At 39.5% G+C, this 17352-nt stretch overlaps 1 protein-coding gene across 1 annotated transcript; it reads left to right on the plus strand.

Annotated features, from left to right (window-relative positions):
• The first annotated feature begins 12458 nt into the window (after positions 1-12458).
• On the plus strand, positions 12459-16894 carry LOC141656403 (ferredoxin--nitrite reductase, chloroplastic). The gene is made up of 4 exons (XM_074463275.1): positions 12459-13098; positions 14425-14779; positions 15167-15455; positions 15998-16894. Exons 1-4 carry the CDS (start codon positions 12684-12686, stop codon positions 16736-16738), a joined length of 1800 nt encoding a protein of 599 aa, XP_074319376.1. The 5' UTR covers positions 12459-12683; the 3' UTR covers positions 16739-16894.
• Positions 16895-17352: the final 458 nt, after the last annotated feature.

Consider the following 17352-nt stretch of genomic DNA (forward strand, 5'->3'; position numbering starts at 1 on the left):
ATCTGCAAACCATGGAGTATTTTGCAGCTACAAACTAGAAGATGGTCGTCCGGAAAAGAATCATCGATGGGCAAAATCTCTCTTCCCGAGAATCTCAATCTGGACAAATGATCTCGCAACAACATTTTCAAAGACTGGACTTATCACGGATTTCCAAATCAAATTCTTGCAATAATAAAATCCATCTAATAAGTCTAGGTTTAGCCTCTTGTTTGGTTAGAAGATATTTTAAAGTCGCATGGTCGGTGTGTACAATAACTTTAGAACCAACAAGATAAGCTCTAAATTTGTCTAATGAATAGACAATTGCAAGAAGCTCCTTCTCCGTAGTAGCATAGTTGATTTGTGCATCGTCGAGAGTCTTGCTTGCATAGTAAATGGCATGTAACACCTTGTCCTTTCGCTGCCCCAAAACAGCTCCAATCGCATAGTCACGGCATCGCACATAATCTCAAAAGGAAGGCTCCAATCCGGAGATCGGATAATAGGAGCTGAGATAAGTGCTTGTTTGATCCTGTCAAAGGCTTGAACACACTTGTCAATAAACACAAAAGGAGCATCTTTATGAAGAAGCCGAGTTAGAGGTTGAGCAATTTTAGAAAAATCCTTTATAAAGCGGCGATAGAACCCTGCATGACCAAGAAAACTACGCACACTTTTAACATTAACCGGGTACGGAAGTTGCTCAATTACCTCAACCTTAGCTTTATCCACTTGAATGCCCTTACCTGACACCAAATGACCGAGTACCACTCCTTCAAGAACCATGAAGTGGCACTTTTCCCGATTGAGAACAAGGTTGCTCTCCTCCACACGCTGCAAAACCTTAGTCAAGTTTCTCAAGCAAACATCAAAATCGTACCATATACACCGAAATCATCCATAAAGACCTCCATGATAGACTCTATGTAATCAGAAAATATGGCCATCATACAACGCTGAAAGGTAGCAGGAGCGTTACATAAACCAAAGGGCATCCTCCTATAAGCAAATACACCATATGGACAAGTGAAAGTGGTCTTTTCCTGATCCTCAGGGTGAATGGGTATCTGAAAGAAACCGGAGTAGCCATCTAGGTAACAGAAATAACTATGACATGCTAATCTCTCTAACATTTGGTCAATGTAAGGAAGTGGGAAATGGTCCTTTTTAGTGGCCGTGTTCAACTTCCTATAGTCAATGCACATCCTCCATCCTGTGACAAGTCTAGTAGCAATCAATTCATTTTTATCATTCTTTACTACTGTAGTACCTCCCTTTTTAGGTACAACTTGGACAGATCGACCCATTTAGAATCGAAATAGAGAAAATAATACCAAAGATCATCAAGTAATTTCGTACCTCTTTTCTTACCACCTCCCGCATAGGAGGATTTAGTAAATCTCGACCTTGTGCACTAGGCTTGTGGCCTTCTTCCAAGTGAATTCTATGCATACAAAAGTCAGGACTAATACCTTTGAGATCGTCAATGCTATACCCAATTGCCTTTTTATGAGTTCTCAAAACAGTCAACAAAGCAGATAGTTGACCTTCGGTAAGGTTAGCATTGACAATCACTGGGTTCATCTCACAGTCATCAAGAAATTCATATTTGAGATGAGAGGGAAGGGGTTTCAATTCGGGTTTCTTTACCTCAGTTACCTTAGGTGTGACACCCAAACTGTATACCTTCTGATGTGGGCATTCCTCTCCAGTTAGAAGCTTCTCAATTCGATGAACTTCTGGACTCCATGAACCCGTCTGATCAGCTGGATCAGAAACCAGGGCAATCTCCAGAGGATCCCTGTCAAAACACATAGGAAGACACTCATCAATAGTAAAATCAACAACATCTATACTATGACAAGTCTCTTCTATCATGGGGTTTTTCAATGCTTTTTCTAAGTTGAAAATAATCGTGTCATCCCCCACAGCTAAGGTCAATCTCCCTTGCCTAACATCTATGACCCCCGCAGTATGTAAGAACGGTCTGCCCAAGATGATAGGGATTTGGTTGTCTTCAGCCATGTCCATGACAACAAAATCAACGGGGATGAAAAACTTCCCTATTCGAACGGGAACATCCTCTAACACCCCCAGAGGGTGTTTAACAGTTCTATCGGCCATCTGCAGTGTCATATTAGTAACTGTCAACGGACCCATATTTAACTTTTTACAGATAGAATACGGCATAACACTGACACTAGCTCCCAAATCACAAAGAGCTTTACTAATAGAAAGATGACCAATTTGACAAGGGATAGAAAAACTTCCTGGATCCTTTAATTTCGGTGGTGAGTTAATTGGCAACATGGCACTGCACTTCTGAGTGTAAGCAATAGTTTCTACCGCGTCAAAGGATCTCTTCCTTGTCAAAATCTCCTTCATGAACTTTGCATAAGCCGGCACTTGAGTAATCAATTCAGTAAAAGGGACACTTACCTGTAGATTCTTCACGACCTCCATAAACTTACCGAACTGCTTATCCAGCTTGGATTTTTGTTGTCGGTGAGGAAAAGGTAGAGAAATAGTTATGGGCTCGGCTTGCTTCTCTTTAGAAATAACTTTTGAAACACCGTCTGCTGATAATTTGGGATCCTCGATCGAGTCAGGGGTGACTCGATCGAGTCGGGTGGATCCTCGATCGAGTCGCTTTGTGACTCGGTCGAGGAACCTGCGATTCAGCTTTCTCGTCTTTTTACTTTCATCGTCGGCTCGTGTTTCAACTTCGTCGGGTTCTTTCTCATCATCACTAAGCTCCAAATTACCCAATCCTTTGGGATGCATATAAGGGACCTCATCAACAATAATGGGCACTTCATTCTCAAGACTTTGCAGGTCGGGATTCGTATAAGAAGTACCGCTCCTCATTTGGATAACATTAGCTTGCTCATGAGCTTGCTTACCTTGAGGAGGAAGACCTGTGGCCTGTTTTGATGGGTTTTGAAGTGCCATCTGAGCCACTTGACTATCTAGCATCTTGTTATGGGCAATCAACTCGAAAAACTGAGCATGCTGCTCTCGTCCGCATTGACAAAGTTTGTTGCAAAAGATTACGCAACTCGCCATATCATTATTCGGAGCTTGTTGAGGAATTTGTTGAGGAGTTTCTTGAGGAGGTCTTGATATTGATTGTTGAACTGCTGGCCTCCTTGATTTTGCCTTTGATATCCCCCTTGTTGTTGATTACCGCGATTATTGGGAGGGATATAAGTATTCTTTTGCGGTTGTGACTGCTGCGGGTTTTGCACATTCTCGCTGCTAGACCATTGAAGGAAAGGGTGTTCCTTCGTTCTTTCATTGTAGAAGTTGGAGAAAGGTGTACCTTGTGCACCTTGTCCGTAAGCTGAAAGGCAAGAAACCGCTCAAATGTGCTCATACAATCACTGCACCATGACCATCTAAACCGCATCTAGCACAAGTCTCCTCAACTTGCTGACTCATAGCATGAACTCTCTCTTTACTACCCAAGGATTGGGTAGTCTTCATCTCAGCTCGGGCAGAAATAGCCTCCACTGTTGCCGCCAAAGCACTATCAACCCCAAAGACTCGCGTGCTTCCCCTAGATTTCCATACCTCGCGGTATGGGTAGCAATCGATCAATCAACTTCCACGCGTCACCATCTAGTGTGTTATCTTGAAACCTCCCATTAGCAGATGAATCCAAAAGGGCACGATGATCGTCAAACAACCCGTTATAAAACTGGTTGCAAAGAAACCACTTTGGGAAACCATGATGGGGAACTGATCGAACTAAACGCTTGAAGCGAGTCCAAGCTTCGTTCAAATCTTGAATGGTCGCTTGCTTGAAACTAGTAATTTGATTCCTCAAAGCATTAGTCTTCTGAGGCGGGAAGTACCTCTTGTAGAAAGCAAGAGCCAAGGAATTCAGTCAGTAACTCCTTTCGTATCCATATCCATATCTCTTAACCACTCAAGCACTCCATCTTTCGAGAGAAAGGAAAGAGCACCGCTTAACTTGGTCTTGTGTCACTCCACATTGTTAATGGGATAGAACAAAGCAGTAAGTGACAAACTTCTCCATATGCGTTGCGGGGTCCTCAGAATTGTCCCTCCAAACATGTTTCGTTCCACCAAATTAATGTAAGATGGCCGAATTTCGAATGTTCCATTGGTAGAAGTGGGCAGCTTGAAACCTTGTGGAATGGAATCTAAGGTTGGCTCAGAGTGACTGGCTAGGGTAGACATGATGATATTTTCGGGAATAGGAGTTTCAGGAATAGGAATATCAGAGATAGGAATTTCTTCCTCTTCCTCTTCGTGGGAACCGAGTGACGACTCAGAGCTCGCCGTTTCGACGTCAAGTATACTCAAGTCTTCTACTTGACTCACTTCTTGATTAAATTTCCGTCTGTAGCGAAAAGTCTTCTCTGGTTCGGGATCAAAAGGAATAATCTCGGACCTATTAGACCTGGGCATAAACAGAACTAACAAGAAAGTGTGAGAACGGTCTCAAGGAACGGGTTCCCGAGACAAAAAGACAAAATAAACACAAAAAGACTAAACAATTGTTGCCTCCCAACAACGGCGCCAAATTTGATGTGGCTAAAGTCGTATTACCAAATCAAAGTAAAACTATCTCAGGACTAACAAGAATAGCTAGTGATAAGACAGGTATCGAATCCACAGGGAGGCGGTGAAAGCTAGTCTAAGAGTATTTAAGCTGTCTAGAAGTAACCAATTTCGGGGGTTTTGTTTTGAGTTGATTCTAACAAACTAATTGCAATGTAATTAAATGATGAATAACAATGATATTAAAAGTCTAGGAATTAGGTTCACTAGGTCAATCAGTCGGGGATTATCAATCAATTACTAAATCTATCAAGTTGTTTAAGGTCATAAGATCGGTCGACTCCATTATGCCCTTTAGATCGATTCTAATATGCGGTCGCTATGATTAGGTACTCTCTATTTGATTGTCGCAGCCTATATCAATTCTAACCCGGTCGGCGATAGGATCGATTCGCTACACTAATTAATAACTCAGGCCTCAAGCGATTAACTAGAAGAATTACAACAATCAAACAACAACTTTAATGATATCAAAAGCAATTAATTGACTTTCCCTTTTAATTAATCTAGATCCCCTTCATCCTAGATGAGGGGATTAGCTACTCATGACTATAATAACAACAACAACAAAGATTAAAGATGAAAACATAATTGCAAGGTGAAAACAATAATTGAAGAACATAAAACAATGATTAAATTAATGGGGAAAGATTAGTACCATACAAAAGGAAGATTAGGGTTCTTAAGAGAGTTTCAAAGCAATACTTAGCAAAATATGACGCAAAAAAACAATAAAACCCGAGTTTCTAATTTATAATAAAAGATAAGTGTTTTAGGAAATTCCGGAAATAAATCCGTCAGAAAGGATCCTCGATCGAGTCAGAGGTGACTCGATCGAGTGGGAGAGGTGCTCGATCGAGTCGCAGTGACTCGATCGAGGAACCCGCTTCACAGTTCTTTCTTCTCTTCTTTGACTTCTAGTCTTCATGATTCCTCGTTTCCCGTGCCATGCTTCGTGTACTCTACCGTGCCGTCTCCGCTATGCTAATCTCAGCTTGATCACACTCATATTGAGTCATTTCTGCATCAAAACACAAAATAGCGGCAGTATCGACAGTTCATTGAAATAAAGCATATAAATGATATAATAGGCACGAAACGGTATGAAAAATGATGTAAAGGGAGCTATAAAAGTATATATGAAAGTGATACATCAAACTCCCCCAAACCAAACCTTTGCTTGTCCTCAAGCAAAGCAATCAGACCAAAACAAAGGACAACAAACATATGGTGAATGAATAACTCAGAGCAAATGTCTAGGCACATACAAGACTCAGCTGTCCATATCTATAACAAAGTAATGACCGAAGTTGTGCTAATAAAACAAATTCAAAAGCACGGGTAATAGACTCACGCAGCTCTTACTCAAGATGTGACATGATACCGAGACTCAACCGAACACTTTTCAACCTTGCAAGACCATTTTGTCGGATTCTCGCGGTTTCACTCATGCACTCATAATGGGTGATTTATGTAAGATAGAGAGAAATAAGACACTCACTCAACTTATGAGATATGCATGCAATCTAATGTGATAAGAGATCCTCCAGCTAATACGCATTCACGAAACAGACCAAGTACATGTATCAAGGACAGAATGGTGGTAAAGTGGCATGGGTATAGAAGTGGCTTGTGCAAAAGCACGTATGGATATGTGGGGCTCAGACGGTAGTCGCAGCTCTAGACCAATAGCCAAAACTAATAAGTAATAAATCAAACATCCAACTGGAGAAATAATCTCAACTTTGACAACATATGAGAGAAATGTAAGGCTCTCCAAATGTGCATTAGACTCCAGTAATTACCACACACGACCTCCTAACATAATCAATGAAGCAAACATTATTCATCTTTTCTTCTTTTTCTTCTTCTTTTTTTTTTTTTTTGTTCGAAGCTCTTTTTTCTGTTTTTTCTTTTTTTTTGTTTTTTTTTTTTTTTTTGCTTCACAATACTTCTTTTTCAACATAAGAGGTCACACAATCGTTACAAAAATATAGCTACTACCCACATGACAAATAAAGTCCCATCCCAACCAAAGTAGCTATAACAATAAGGCTCAAACAACTGCGACTGTCCCGAAAAGGGTAGGCAAATTCTGGAATGTAGCTAAGAAATAGGATATAAAAAGGCTACATGGTTCAAACGGGCTAACAAAACTGGGTAATGTAAGGCTTATTTGAACAATGAGAATCGCCTATCCACATGTACTTAATCAAATGAACGCGCAAAAGCTAAGAAACTAATGTCACACTTATGCAGTTTGATATTACATATACCACAAGGAGACCACACTCATTAGCCTAAATAACAATGAGACCGGTTTATTAATGTTCCCGGCCTAGGAAGCTCTAAAGACCTCAGAAATTTAAGTGGTTTACCAACAAAATAAAGTCAAGTCTACTCGGCATAAGGTATATTGTGACGGTCAAGACTTGAGTAAAGAGCTTTGTTCATCATAGCTAACAGGTCAAAACAACGTACATGGACAACTAAATGAGACTCAAATGCAAAGACAAAGCAAGTTATCATCATTGCTATACAATTCACCATGACTCGACTCAAAATAAACAAAAAATAAATAAAAGACATGTTTTTGGATTTTATAATTTTCAATTTTTTTTTCTCTTTTTTTTTTTGATTTTTCACTCAACAATAAATAAAAGCACACAACAGAAATAAACACACTAAATTTGATGTGGCTAAAGTCGTATTACCAAATCAAAGTAAAACTATCTCAGGACTAACAAGAATAGCTAGTGATAAGACAGGTATCGAATCCACAGGGAGGCGGTGAAAGCTAGTCTAAGAGTATTTAAGCTGTCTAGAAGTAACCAATTTCGGGGGTTTTGTTTTGAGTTGATTCTAACAAACTAATTGCAATGTAATTAAATGATGAATAACAATGATATTAAAAGTCTAGGAATTAGGTTCACTAGGTCAATCAGTCGGGGATTATCAATCAATTACTAAATCTATCAAGTTGTTTAAGGTCATAAGATCGGTCGACTCCATTATGCCCTTTAGATCGATTCTAATATGCGGTCGCTATGATTAGGTACTCTCTATTTGATTGTCGCAGCCTATATCAATTCTAACCCGGTCGGCGATAGGATCGATTCGCTACACTAATTAATAACTCAGGCCTCAAGCGATTAACTAGAAGAATTACAACAATCAAACAACAACTTTAATGATATCAAAAGCAATTAATTGACTTTCCCTTTTAATTAATCTAGATCCCCTTCATCCTAGATGAGGGGATTAGCTACTCATGACTATAATAACAACAACAACAAAGATTAAAGATGAAAACATAATTGCAAGGTGAAAACAATAATTGAAGAACATAAAACAATGATTAAATTAATGGGGAAAGATTAGTACCATACAAAAGGAAGATTAGGGTTCTTAAGAGAGTTTCCAGCAATACTTAGCAAAATATGACGCAAAAAAACAATAAAACCCGAGTTTCTAATTTATAATAAAAGATAAGTGTTTTAGGAAATTCCGGAAATAAATCCGTCAGAAAGGATCCTCGATCGAGTCAGAGGTGACTCGATCGAGTCAGAGGTGCTCGATCGAGTCAGCAGTGACTCGATCGAGGAACCTGCTTCACAGGTTCTTTCTTCTCTTCTTTGACTTCTAGTCTTCATGATTCCTCGTTTCCCGTGCCATGCTTCGTGTACTCTACCGTGCCGTCTCCGCTATGCTAATCTCAGCTTGATCACACTCATATTGAGTCATTTCTGCATCAAAACACAAAATAGCGGCAGTATCGACAGTTCATTGAAATAAAGCATATAAATGATATAATAGGCACGAAACGGTATGAAAAATGATGTAAAGGGAGCTATAAAAGTATATATGAAAGTGATACATCACTATGTCGGCAAGCTACAATACATTCTGAGGTTAGAGCTTATTAAGCTGGTGACATTCATGACCGGTTTCATTTAGAATGTGAGTAGTACTCTCTTTAAGACATGTAACATTAACTTGCACAAGCATGAGTCTAGTCTTCTTAATACCTGTATGCATTCGGTCTGTGGATGGTGACACGTGTTAGGAGAGGCAGTCCCCCTTATTTCATTCTACCCATGAGCCTCACATAGCCAAATTGCCTTTTTGTCCTATCAACTACTTTCTATAATATTTCCTACCCTAGCCGAGCCAGTAACGAGTAGTTCTTGGAATATTTTATTGCAATTTGGTTATTTCATCTGATTTCAGAAGATGGTGGAAGAATTGAAGAAAGAAAAATTGTGTTGAATTGTTGAAAACATGAAACAAAAGAAAGAAAGCAAAAAGAGAAAAAAAGAAAAGACAGAAAAATTCAAAATGGAAAATGAAAAAAAAAAGGGAATGAAAAAGAATGAGAATTGCACAATGTTTCACACTCCCATGCCTTATTTATATTTTATGGGGAGTTGACGACTTTTTGGTGTTTGGTGAGTTTGGTGCATAATTTTGCACCGTGTCATCTTGCTGTTATGAGTACGAAGTTGGGATGCAGTCCATATTTGGATCCGTTGTTGCTAGCTTGGCTATTAACCCCACATATCCAAATTCATTTAGCCCCTTCTTACCCATTACCTCACTAACCCAGATGTAAGTCCTCGGCACGTGTCTTGGTCACTAGTATGGTTGGAATGCACATGTACGGTTGTAGAGACTTTATTCATGTTAACTGCATGCATGTTCTTATAGGTCGAGTTAGGTGAGTGTCTTGCTTCTTCCTATCTTTCACATATATACTCACCTTGTACCTGATTCTGAGTGACGAGCGACCCGTGAGAGTCCGACATCTTTGAATCTTGCAAGGTCGACGGTTCAGTAAGCTTGAAACATTAATTTAACTCGTTTGCACTTTTCAGTTACCACTTTGTCATTTTGTTGCATTAAATTGGTTCTAGTGGATGATTTGTAGCTGATGCGTTGGTCCCGTTCTATTGTTCACCCTTAGTTGCATTCATATTTGCTTGGGGACAAGCAAAGGTTTGGTTTGGGGAGATTTGATGCGTGTCTTTTATATAAGGTTTTCACCTCATTTTTACACGCATTTCTATGCTTTTCATGTAGCATCTGGCTACAAATATCCCCGAATATTCTACTTTGGTCCGTTTATTGTAATTTGCAGGAATTGACCGAGGAGGAGCCAAATTGAGCCTTAATTGTCTTATTTGTATGCATTTACGGGAAATAAGGAGCCGGAGTTAAGGAATCTTACACTTGGAGGACGTATGAGCTGAGTTAAGCAGGACATTCAAGTCCTGATGCGCCTATATAGCTCGATCGAGTGCCTTAGTGCTCGATCGAATGCTTTACACACTCAAGGCTGGTCGATCGACCAGATTAAGGAGTCGATCGAGGATGTTCAGCAAGCAGTGCTCGATCGAGAGGTAGTTCTAGCTCGATCGAGTGACGTAGAGTTCGATCGAGTGATCATCTTACTCGATCGAGGGGATTTCGCGTGTTTTTGGTTTATTTCCGCCTAATCTTTTGTGGGCTTTTGTAATCAGCCCATAGATTAGGTTTAAGACAATTTTTCAGTATAAGACTGAGGAGAACACTACGTTACTCCCATCTCCTTTACTACGTACATTTCATCTGCTACTTTTGTCACTGTTCTTTTGGAATTCTACTCTCTACCTTGCTACTCGGATTCGGTATTATCAATTTAATTATTTCTTAATCGTATTTATTGCTTTTAATTCCTTTTTCTCTCTTTACTTTCTAATCGTTCAATCAATTAGATTATTCATCATGTTTAGTTTGAATTGTTTGGTTATTGTAATTGCTAATCTGATAATTATGAGTAGCTAAATCCCTATGCTAAGACTATAGGGGACCCATGATTTGAAGGGAGAGTAATCAAATTACTAGGTCAATACCATCATCAGTCTTTGTTGTTTAAATGCTACAAATAAGCGTAATTGCCTAATTGAGTCGACGCAATTAGACCCTTATTCTTAGTGGACCTTGACCTGGACCGAAAGGTTGGAAGAGGGAGACTAGTAGCGAACAATAGAGTATTGCAGCGAGGGCGAAAGTTAAACTGTTTACACTTTAGGGTGAATTAAGGACCGAAAGGTGACGTTCGCTACCCCCTAGACCGTACTGCATTGACCTGGAACCTAGATTACTCGACCAGATAATTGTGGCGAACCGCTTGTCTTAGCTATTCTTTTTATCTGTTAACTCCTCCTTTTAATTTCTCTTTTCCTTACTCTTTTAGTTTAGAAATCATAAATTATAAACCCCCAATTTGGTTACCTTGGCGAACTTAGTTTAGCAGACAAATTCCTACCTCTCTGTGGATTCGACCCGACTTCCCTAGCTATATTAGTTAGTTGGAACCAGTTGGTTATTTTTGACAGGTACGCGACAGACGTGTCAATCATAAATTTATAATTATTGGCCGGAACATAAATCAGTCGGTCTTACACTCGACCAGATATCCAGATCCAATCAAAACTTCAAAAAATAATGTCTGAGGAAGCAAGATCCAACCTAACAAATTTCGATCCTAATTCACTCAAGATTTAAACACATAATCTGATCAACTCCGATCCATTTTCTCGATTCGACTTAAGCTCAACCAACCGGGCTAATCTTACCCTACCTTTAGTCACTCAAATCTTTTGCAAGTCTACAAACATTTTGTAGGGTTGGGGGTGAATTGTTGGAAAGTGAGTAGTGACGACCTATGGTAGACCCCAAAGAGCAAGTAGTGAGAATTAGGAAGACCCCAAAGGACATACTTTAGTCTTTCAGGCATTTAAGTTATGTAAAAGTAAACTGCCCAATTGTTGTAGGTACCTAATTGTATGATGCATATAATATGTCCAATAATAGTTTTGGTCTTTCGCCTCTCGTTTAAGCTCAACTTTTCGTCTCGTCACATGGCTTATCATTCCTACTTGATAGACACCAATTTATTACCAACATATATGTATTGCCGCATAAAAGAAGGGTAGCTTAAGCTCAAAGTCTTTTGTATGAGTGTACTTTGATTGACGGATTAAAAATGATCATTTTGTGATTACTGATTGTGAAATCACATTGTAAAATTACATAATTCACATTTAAGACAATTATTATCCATCGTAAAATTAAAACGGATCAAATAACTACCACTTATATTTATAAGATTAAAACAAAATGGCTAGATATTATCAAAAGACTTGTCTTAGCTTATCTATACAAGTGAGGTGTATTTGATCTGTTTTAAACTTAGACAGATATATCCGTGTTAAGAGAGACTCATTGATAAAAGTAATGATACCACATTGTTCATCATATCTTTCAGCACTAACTAGTCATTTTACATGCAAATGAGTCGTCGATCCAGAAAATTAGTTTGATTTATTTGAAATAATAAATTACAGTTTAACATGGATGAGCAGGTAAAACATTCATAATCATACTTCTTGTCTTATTACTCAAAATATGATAAAACCAAATATCCCGGTTATGAATATATCATACTTTTAAATTTATCGAACATATTTGACTTTTTGATTGGATAACAAATTCTTATTTCAGATCGTCATATTCTTCTGAAATTGTCAGACGGATACCATTTCCTCTCACAAAAAACTCATTTAGAGTGTGAGTGGGAAAGCACATGGGGTGCCCCACCACTCATGTGCTTCTCACTTGTGAGATGTCTTATAACGGTCTAAAATAAGGCGGTTTGAAGCAAGACGGACTATTATTTTTTCAATTAATTAGCTTGGTTTTAAACTTTTAATTGTTTCTTTTTTCACAACCCCTACTAATCATTTTGATCGCCCATAGTTAATTGATAGCAAAACCAAACTTGGTTAACTAAACTAAAAAATGACCCTTAACCACATCCAAAAGACCAATTCCAAATCCTACATACATCAACATGACAACATACAACATGCACCTCCTACATTGTCTCCTCTTTTTGTACTCTTATTATATTACTACAATTCTCTTACAAAATCAATCACCTTCTTGCCACACTCCTCTCTTATTCTCATATCACCTTGCATATATACAACCAAATCACCTCCTACCATCCATTACAAAAAAAAACTCGCAACTGAATCGAGCTGAGCTGAGCTGAGCTGAACTAAATCATGACGTCTTTATCCGTCAACAAGATAATAATCCCTTCATCATCATTAACAAAAACTAGAAGGCCAACATCATCAAGGGGGGTGACAATAAGATGTCAAAAGAGTCAAGCTGCGGCGGCGGGGACGGCGGCGGTGACGGCGGAGACGGCGAAGGTGGTGGATGTGGCTAGATTAGAGCCAAGGGTGGAAGAAAGAGAAGGAGGGTATTGGGTACTAAAAGAGAAGTTTAGAGAAGGGATAAGTCCACAAGAAAAGATTAAAGTTGAAAAAGATCCAATGAAATTGTTTATTGAAAATGGGATAAATGAACTTGCTAATTTAAGTATGGAAGATGTTGATGCTACTAAACATACTAAAGATGATATTGATGTTAGACTTAAATGGCTTGGTCTCTTCCATCGTCGCAAGAATCAATGTATGTTTTCACTTCGTAAATTCTTGTTTAAGACGAAAATATTCAGTATTGCGTGCTTGCATAGATATTTGTTTTATGATATGCTTTTTTGATGGGATGATTTTGGAATCTAAGCTAATATTTATGTTTGACTTTTTTGGATTGTAAATTACTTGTAGCTAAAAAGAGATGGTGAAACGGGTTAAATAAGATAAATGAGATAAAAGTATAATGTCCAGGTTGGTGCAATTTGACTCGTTTTAATGTTAACTGAAAATGTTATAGTTACTCTATAACTTATAGAGTCCAGTTGATTGGTTAGGAGTTCTGACTAATTATGTTATGACTTTATCGACTAAGTTAGTTGTTCAAATCATATTTTCTTATAAAAATAAGGCGATAAATGAAGCAAATGTAGTTATAACTTAGAAGTGTGTGGTCTTGGAGGATTACACAAGCTTAGAGGTGTGGTTGGAAATTTGGAATGTAGGGTGTCTTAATATATACCCTCTTATTCTCGATAACTGTCCCATTGTTGAAATGACACAAGAATTAAGAAAGTGAGTTAATAGACGGAAATGGACAATGATAAGTACTAACAGGATGGGTTAAGGGTGGGTTGAGTTGTAAATAATGAAAAGTAACAAGGGTAGTATAGTCGTTATCAGAAAAAACATTACAAAAAAGGACAATGAGACAATTACGTAAATAGACGAAAATGGACAATGGGACAGTTATCGGGAATAGGAGAGAGTATATTTTTGTTGTGATGCGTCTCATTCATGTATTTACCTTTTTTTTTTCTTTGTGAGAGGTATTTTAGTCAAAGGTAAACAAATGATTAAAAGAGAGAGTATTTACGAAGTACGAGGACTATTTAGTGATAAGATTTGTATAGTTTGGGTTTTAATTGGATCACTATGATTTTAGTTTACTGATGATATGGATGAAATTTGATCAGATATTTCCATTTTTAATCTTTCTTTTAGTAGGAATGACTCATTAGACTATGACAGTGTCTACACATTTCCTGAATTAATAATAAGAGTATTTTTACCGAAGACGGAGGTATTCTGGACAATAGGTCTCAGGTTCGATTCCCTCTCCCCTATTGTAATGCGACTAAGTGCGCGCTTCGTAATGCGACTAAGTGCGCGCTTTGTAATGCGACTAAATGCGCGCTTCATTGAAGCAAAAAAAATAATAATAAGAGTATTTAGATGCTTAACAGATTCAAACCAATGTCGTAAGTATCGCCCTCATGATCTTACCAGCTAAACTAGCTAACACGTAAACAACGCTATGCTTTTGGATTTCTAATGAATTGCATACCATTTTGTCGACTAGATGGAAGATTCATGATGAGGCTAAAGCTCCCAAATGGGGTAACAACCAGTGAACAGACAAGATACTTGGCAAGTGTAATAAGGAAGTATGGGACCGAAGGGTGCGCGGATGTAACAACCCGGCAAAACTGGCAAATAAGAGGAGTGGTGCTCTCTGATGTACCAGACATCCTTAAGGGTTTGGATTCAGTAGGTCTTACCAGTCTCCAAAGCGGTATGGACAATGTCCGTAACCCTGTTGGTAACCCTCTAGCTGGCATTGACCCTCTTGAAATTGTCGACACCCGTCCTTTCACTAATCTCATCTCTCAGTTTATCACTGCCAATTCTCGTGGGAACACGTCTATGACCAATCTGTAAGTTCCTCTAACATCTGCGTACATCCGACCCCCCCCCCCCTTACCCCGCAATTTGCGGGAGCCATTGAGGCACTGGGGTAATGTTGTTGTTGTTGTTGTAGGCTTATATCCTAGAAGTTTAGAGCCTAAAAAATAGAGGTGGTCAAATACGGGTTTGGGCCAGACGTGGGCCCGGCTAGCGTGATATTTTTGGCCCACGGACATACAGGTTTGCGGGTTTGTGGGCGGGTTTGTGGCCAGGTCTTTGTAAATTTTGGAAAATACGTTGTCCAAACCCGCTTTGTTAGCGGGCGGGACGGGACGGAACGGGCCTAATGGGTCGTCCCGTCCATGAACAACTCTACTAAAAAACTTACAGTTCGTCCTGGTTTACTGTTGTTGCAGGCCAAGGAAGTGGAATCCGTGCGTCATTGGTTCCCATGATCTATATGAGCACCCTCACATCAACGATCTAGCATACATGCCTGCAACAAAGAACGGTCAATTTGGGTTCAATCTGTTGGTGGGTGGTTTCTTTAGCCCCAAAAGATGTGAAGAGGCGATTCCACTTGACGCGTGGGTCTCAGCAGAAGATGTGGTTCCTGTTTGCAAAGCCGTACTTGAAGCTTTCAGGGATCTTGGTTTTAGAGGAAACAGGCAAAAGACGAGAATGATGTGGCTTATTGATGAACTGGTGAGTATAATTAACCTTCCTAATTCTGTTGTCGCCTGTTATTTTATACTGCATATACTGCACATGGTACTAAATATCGGTTTCAGCCTTGACTGCGGAATCTGTCTCATGGCATGGTCTTAGACTCCGTCATTGCGCCATAAATGAATGCAGGAATTACTGACTTAAACCATGTCGTCGAGACCAATATTGAAAACTATGCTTCTAGTCCCCTCCTTGCTCATTTATCATCTTGTTTCTATCTATGTTATTCCGACCCTTCACTTAGCTGCCGTGTCGCGTGTCTGACACTTATCGTGTCGATAACGACATGGGCGACACGACCACTTCCACACTTCATTTTAAACCAAAAAATTGAAAATTTCGCACAAAAAAGCCGTTTCCGACACTCGACAAGTGTCAGACACGACACCCGTGTCGGAGAGTCAGGGTAACGCAGCAATCAAGTTACAAAGTTGCTGCAACAAATACCAATTGTTTCGGAATTCCCTAGTTCGGTAAATTGATCTTAACTTCGTTGCATTTATACTTTAAAATGACAGGGACTAGAAGGATTCAGGGCTGAAGTAGAGAAAAGAATGCCTAACCAGCTACTCGAAAGAGCATCACCAGAAGACCTGGTTAAGAAGCAATGGGAAAGAAGAGAGTACCTCGGAGTGCATCCTCAGAAACAAGAAGGCCTAAGCTTTGTAGGTCTCCACATTCCAGTGGGACGGGTCCAGGCTGATGATATGGACGAGTTAGCCCGTTTAGCTGATGAGTACGGGTCAGGGGAGCTCCGTCTAACTGTGGAGCAAAACATAATCATCCCAAATGTGGAAAACTCCAAAGTTGAAGCTCTTCTAAAGGAGCCTCTCTTACAGGACAGGTTCTCACCCGAGCCACCCATCTTGATGAAGGGACTCGTCGCATGTACTGGAAACCAGTTCTGTGGACAAGCCATCATCGAAACCAAACTCCGAGCCCTAAAGGTGACCGAGGAGGTTCAAAGACTTGTGTCAGTGACCAAGCCTATCAGAATGCACTGGACCGGTTGCCCTAACAGTTGCGGTCAGATTCAGGTAGCTGATATCGGGTTCATGGGTTGCATGGCTAGAGATGAGAATGGGAAGCCTTGTGAAGGAGCCGACGTGTATGTCGGAGGAAGGATCGGGAGTGACTCACACCTCGGAACTCTGTACAAGAAACAGGTCCCGTGCAAGAATATAGCCCCGATTGTTGCAGAGATTTTGATTGAGCAATTCGGGGCTGTTCCTCGCGAAAGGGAAGAGACAGAGCAGTAGTATGGTGTCTAACAGTTGAACTGTTGCATGTTTTGCTCATACAGTCATACTATTGAGACCGACATTTCTCTCTAAAACTCTTAAGTGCATAAAGATACATGTACAACATTTTGTAAGTTGTGTTATTGGCAACCGAAAACTATCTTTGATTCTTAATCTAGGCATAATGGGGTTCTGAATTTAGCAGTGTCACCTGCTAGATCACCGTAAAATTCTGCAATGTTGTGACAGTGTCGATTAACACCCTCCATGGACTCCGGTTGGATTAGAATTCATATCTGACCCATTGTCATCCCTCATGACATTGCCGATTTTACGCCTTCAGTTTTGGGTAATGCTACCTAGAGACCCTCTTCCTGGCTCTGATGGATCTCCAGCAACTTCTTTTACTTGTTACTTATTTCAGGTTTTCTTTTTCTCTTTTTTTCTGTACACTTGCTACAGTAATAAGGTTCTCTGAGTCTCTGGATTCTGCAGAGCTCTTTTTTATTTCCCTTTAATATCTTCCATCTATGTTATTTACCTTTTTTATGTTAGCCGAAGTGTTGTGTCATATTGGACTTTCAAGTGTTGGACACGCGACCACCAAAGTGAAATGTCGGAATAACATAGCT

The sequence above is a fragment of the Silene latifolia genome, chromosome 5, assembly GCF_048544455.1.
Source record: "Silene latifolia isolate original U9 population chromosome 5, ASM4854445v1, whole genome shotgun sequence".
Classification (NCBI taxonomy): Eukaryota; Viridiplantae; Streptophyta; class Magnoliopsida; order Caryophyllales; family Caryophyllaceae; genus Silene; species Silene latifolia.

Bases quoted from the DNA above. Each gene is read 5' to 3' on its own strand.
- LOC141656403 (XM_074463275.1), top strand. From the start codon at position 12,684: ATGACGTCTTTATCCGTCAACAAGATAATAATCCCTTCATCATCATTA. The intron at 14,780-15,166 runs GTAAGTTCCTCT...CTGTTGTTGCAG, and splicing joins AACACGTCTATGACCAATCT to GCCAAGGAAGTGGAATCCGT. The intron at 15,456-15,997 runs GTGAGTATAATT...TTAAAATGACAG, and splicing joins TGTGGCTTATTGATGAACTG to GGACTAGAAGGATTCAGGGC.